Source organism: Microtus ochrogaster, chromosome 16 (genome assembly GCF_000317375.1).
Source record: "Microtus ochrogaster isolate Prairie Vole_2 chromosome 16, MicOch1.0, whole genome shotgun sequence".
NCBI classification, from domain to species: Eukaryota; Metazoa; Chordata; class Mammalia; order Rodentia; family Cricetidae; genus Microtus; species Microtus ochrogaster.
Genome location: NC_022018.1, coordinates 29,941,108 through 29,947,001, shown reverse-complemented (window position 1 = coordinate 29,947,001; position 5,894 = coordinate 29,941,108). Strand labels below are relative to the sequence as shown.

Here is a 5,894-nt window from a genome sequence, read left to right as displayed (position 1 = left end):
AGGACCAGCCCTGACAAAAATGCCTCTAGCCAGGGTAGGGATGTGAGAATTTAGAAATATAACTAAGGAATAAAGAGACTCATGAAAATATCAGAACAAAAACCATAGAATGTATTGGGAGTGCATTCCTGTGAGTACTGAAAATTGCCTGCATTTATTTTTCCACAGCTTTTATGCCCAAGTAAACAGGGGAGTGGACGGAGGGTGGGGAGAGAGAAGCCAACAAAAGACTTTATTAACATGATATGTAGGACAACTCAAAAAGTTAATTGATTTATCACTCTGAGATTTCAAACCACTAGCATTTTGTTGTTTAAGCAGTAAGCTGTTCTAAACCATGGATGCTAAAGGCAACCACTCCCCAGGTACCTCATAGTTACAAAAGAAGGAGCAGAAGTCCATTTGCATTTCTTGAACACCTGTCAAGGTGACATGGACCCTACTTGAATGAGCTATTTTAATGTTAAGGGAACCAAGCAATCAGATCCCGAGTTGAGATGTGCATGCAGCTAAGCTTGTTGATCATATGAGCAACCTCCAACTCTCTGACTGCAAGACAGGGTGGAAATGGGCCCACATTTTTGAGCTTCCACAATTCCTTCCTTTTCTATTAATTTTAATAAAGCCTGTAATTTTGTAGCAGGATAAATGATCATATCTGCCTTCGCTGAACACGTTCTCAAATCCCAGCTGTCTTTGGCACATGTATTTTAATTATACATGTCTATGTGTTAGCGGCCTGGAGGAAAAAGGATCAAACCCATCACTGATTGCTGACCTCTGTAAACAAAGGTTAAAGAAAAGTTCCTCTGGGATCTCTGTCTCTGAGGCAAATTTTTGTTAAGAGAGTTTATCTGCAATTAGATAATGTTTTGTGAATAAACATGCTCCTACAGTCTTTTAATTAGAGGAGAGGAGGATCACCAGGGTTGGGAATGTCTTTTTTAATTGGTCTAGAGTGTTTTTTTTTTAACAATTTTTGTCATATTAAAATCTAATTTTTTATTAAATATGTCAAATTTAAGCTCTCATAGGAAACATCAAACATTTTTAAAACCTTTTATGGTAAACTAAAACAGTTACAAATATTACTAAGTCAATACTATAATTTTAGAGTGGAAATTAATGATAAACACATAATTTGTCACAGTACAATTTTTTATAAACCATTTTAATTAAAAGAGAAAAAAGATGTTTTTGATGTGTTAAGTCCAACCGCATTGCTCTTTATGTAATTGTCTCAGTCTCTGAGCAGCAGCAAACCCTTAGGCCACCGTCCTCATGTTTGAAGGGGGGCATTAATCCTTCCTTGGAACGAGTTTGTTTCCCCTGAGAGGAAAATTGAGGTCTCAGATTTTAGGTCTAACATTTTAACAGTAGATTGAATACCATACTGTCAAAATAAATTCTATGTCACAAAGAGCAAAACAGTCAAATGTTCAGTCTGTATTTTTTGGTATGGGCTCCAACGTAAACAGGACTCATTAGGTCTGGAAATCTGTGCAGCAAGTCCATCAGGAGGCTAGAAATCACCACTTATCACCATGATCTTTTTATTTCTTGTTAGACTGCAGTAAGTGGTTATTGGTTTAGGTACCCTTTTCTGGGCCTGCATCATAAGAGGGCAGGATTATGGTCTTAGGAACCTCTTTTTGCTTTTCTTTACAAAGGCATTAGTAGCTGTGATGCCATCAGGGCTGACATGCTCTGTACATCTGCATAATCTGACTACCTGTCAGGATGGCACAGACCTACTTAAATAAACTAATTTAATATCAAAAGCAAAACAAACAATCACATCCTAAGTAGAGACATACAGAAAAATTTGTCAATCATTTAAACAACTTCCAACTCTCTGCCCATCAGAGAAGGTAAAATGGGTCCACATTTTTTTTGCCAAAACGTGTTTCCTATTAATATCAGAATCGTATTTCATTTGTACAGCTATTTCTGGGTGTCAGGGTTTCTAGGACTCACTTATACAGGCAATAATTAACTCTTTTCTATAGGAACAATTGACAGCAATAGCTGTCATTTCAAGCCATGTCATTCATCGGGACATAGATATTTAAAACAATCTTGTGAGTTTAACAGGAATGAGGGCAGTGAACAGAGGCATTGCAAGTACTCAGAACACAAAACCCATGCAGCCACTGTAATATTCAGATTCCTTTTATCCTAGAAAATGTGCACAAAGCTAACCACAAATCGCTGAGAAATGAAAATGCGTCTCCAGAACTTGAGGAATAACGTCCTACCCAGATTCAAGTTCTGGAATCAGTTCAGACTGGTGTATAAAAAAGCAGCCTGTCTGATAAACAGGTTGCAGTAAAAGCAGGCTGCAATACCAACTGACCTAATTGCTGTTCAAAAGGCCCCACAGAAACTAATGGCACCATGAACTTTTAGATAGTGGGACCCCTGCTCACACCAGTTGCCCCCATGTACTGGGCTACATGCAGTTGACATTGAGGACTCATGACTCAAAATGCACTCATCTCATGGCAGTATATACTAACTCATTAATCCCATTTAGGTTTACGTCATTAGGATCCCCTGGTTCAGAGCTGTTCCATGTTCCCTTATGTGTCCTGAGGTAACTCACTGGGATACAGATGTCCTAAGTCATCCACTAGGATCACAGTTCTCTGGTACCCTCTGTTCTAGAAAGCAACACAAGGTTCTGCTAGACATCACCCCAATCTGCAGCCTGGCAGTTACATGAAAATTTTCAGGTTATATTTTATTAATTCAGTTTTAAGTGTAGCACTCTATCTAAAGAAGTTGTGCGATTGAACTTGACATTGAGAACTATGTTTTAAAAAAGACTAGTGAATATTTGTATTGAGTGAAATCATAGAATGGTGAACATACAAACTTTAAAAATATTAGGATGTAGAAACTGAAGTTATAAATCTTTGATGCCAAATGCAAATCTAGACATTGTTACAGTAATTAAATACAAATAAGAAAGTCACCTCTGTGTTTGGAAATTCAGTGGAGAAATATGATGAAATAGAGAAAGAAAAAGGAAGAATTTGGTTAGGGAAACTTGCAGTACAATTCAGTTGTGTTGAGAGTTAACTTGTTATTCCATGCATGTACACAGACAGATTAACAGACAGGCACACACAAATACACATTTTAACAAGTCAATTTTGCTAGTATAGAACTCAAATATATCTCTTTTAAAACTTTAGAGTTTTATTCCAGTTCCCCTGCCAGGGCACACACATAACTCAGAGTCTACAGGGAAGGGGAGGAGCTCAGGGACTCAGTCTACAGCAGCACATGTGTCCATCACCGACTCTCGTATACCAGAAAATGTTATTATGCAAAATGTTTTTCAGATAAATGTCTAGAATTACTGATACCTTCCTGAAAAACTCTTTTTATCCTGAATACAAGATTTTCTACCTAGAAAGGAAGAAATGCTTTTAAAATTTATTAAGCAAATAGTTTTCCTCTTCATGACTGTGTTTGGCACTCTGGGGAACATTTATGTTTCTGTGAATTATATGATCAGTTGGTGGGGAGGGCCTGAGAAGAAACCCGTACACCTTATTCTCATCCACTTGGCTATTACAAACATCATAATCCTTCTTGCAAAAGGATTGCAAAAGACAATGGTAACTTTTGGTTTGAGAAACTTTCTAGATGACATAGGATGTAAGATCACCATTTACCTGACAAGGGTGGCCCGTGGGGTCTCCATCTGCACCAGCGGTCTCCTCACTGTGGTCCAGGCCATCATCATCAGTCCCAGAGCATCTGGGTGGAGGAGGCTCAGACCACAGTCTGCATGGCACATCCTTCCATTCTTTTCATTCTTTTGGATACTCAATGCTTTAATAGGTAAGAACCTAATTCATTCTGTCACAAGTGCAAGTCTGAATATATCAGAGCTTAAGAATGGTGACAACTATTGTCATTTTATGCAAGAAAGTCAGAAAACAAAATGGATTGCTCTCCCTCTCATGGTCCTGAGAGATGCTGTGTTTCAGGGAGCCATGGGAGGGGCCAGTGGCTACATGGTACTTCTTCTCCACAAGCACCACCAGCATGTCCTCCACCTCCAGAACTCCAAGCTTCTCTACAGAACTCCCCCTGAGCTGAGAGCTGCTCAGAGTGTCCTCCTTCTGATGCTCTGTTTTGTTTTCTTCTATTGGGCTGACTGTGCCTTTTCTCTACTTTTGAGTCTCTCTTTAGCGGACAAATCCTTGATGTTAAATTGTCAAGATTTGATAATCATTGGTTATGCAACTTTTAGCCCTGTTGTGTTGATTCACAGGGATAGACTTCTCCCTGAGTGGTGGCATGCTCAGTGGGAGAAATTGAGAAAATTTATTTCTCTGTTATCTGTTCAATGAATTTTACAATATCCCAGTTTTATAATATTTTAAGTAAGACAAAAATCTCACAAAGCATTTCAAGCATGTGTTTATTCATAAACAATCTTCTTAGTAAGTCCCAGCCTTGAGCTGAGAGAGAAATCTCTGTAAACTACAGTCATATGTGAATCCTTAGTCTCTACTTTTCCTCTCTTTTGAAGGGATTTAAAAAAATTCTTATATTTGTACTGTGTATGGATAATTTACCTGCATTATGTCCTTGTAATACATACATGCTTGGTGCCTGTAAAGAGTAGAAGAGATAATCAAAAGCCCATGACTGACTGGAGTTAGAGAGGTTGCTAGGAATTTATCCTGGGTCCTCTGGAAGACAAGCCAGTGCTCTCAACTACTGAGTCATGTCTGCAGCATAGAGTAAAAGGTCTTAATTATATTTTGTAAAACTAATTTTACTATCACCATAATGGGGAACAAACAGGTGAATTTATGTAAAAGGAGACTCAACATTGTTTTCCTTCCTGCCCCGAATAAATAATCACAGAGAAACTATATTAATTGCAACACCTTTTCCCTGATGGCTCAGATGGATTTCTAGTTAGCTCTTATATCTTAAGTTAACTAATTTCTATTAATCACCCAAAGGTATCGCCTTCCAGTACAGTTCCGGTGTCTTTCTCCTCAGCAGCTACATGGCAACTGCCTGACTCTGCCTTCTTTTTCTCTTCTTTAAGTATAGATTTTCCACCTTGCTCTATTGTGCTCTGCCATAGGACAAAACAGATTGTTATTAACCAATGGTAATAAACCATATTCACAGCATACAGAGGGGAATCCCACTTTGATTTATTTTATCATTTTTATACTGATTTAATCATGTTACCTAAAGAAATCCATATCTTGTACCTGTTGCTGTACTTGCTGAATGTTAGTTTAGCTATGATGCAGTTTTGAGATTCTTCAAAGTGTCTGAGTACTTCCATCTGTAGAAAATTGTGAAAAATGCTGTGAACTACATCCACTTCCTGGAATCCCAATGCACCAGTCACAGAACTTAGATGCACTGAAATGTTTCTTTGGTTTTACATTCATGAAGGTTCTCTGCAGGAATTAAGATTTTTCGTATGGGATAAACTGGATAAGGAATACACGGTAAAGTTTCATTTTATCCATCTGTAGTTTCTATGTTTATTAAGAAATGTAGATTTCCCTATTTGCAAGATTAATATGAAACAGTGTGAATCAGACTGAGGCTTGTTAGCAGCTGCCCTTTGTTAATGCCTGGTTGCTCTCTACAACACTATCCAGCTGTTTGTCATCAAGGAGCTGCAAAAGGATCTCATTCTACATCTATTTAAGGGAAGGATTCACTGTTTGATTTCTTATCATAGATCCACACAATAAGATATTGACATGGTTCTAACAATCTGATATACCCATTCTTAAAAATAGTAATTGATATAATCATTGAACATGAAAGTGTAGACTCACTAATCACCAGTTTTATGCCATATTTAAAAGAATGCTCTGTACTATCTGACTAAA

The 5,894-nt window shown here is 37.8% G+C and overlaps 1 protein-coding gene across 1 annotated transcript; it reads left to right on the top strand.

The window, feature by feature from the left end:
• Positions 1 to 3,407: 3,407 nt before the first annotated feature.
• Positions 3,408 to 4,370, top strand: LOC101995445 (vomeronasal type-1 receptor 4-like). The gene has a single exon (XM_005354929.1). The coding sequence runs from the start codon at positions 3,432 to 3,434 to the stop codon at positions 4,368 to 4,370; it is 939 nt and encodes a 312-aa protein (XP_005354986.1). The 5' UTR covers positions 3,408 to 3,431.
• Positions 4,371 to 5,894: the final 1,524 nt, after the last annotated feature.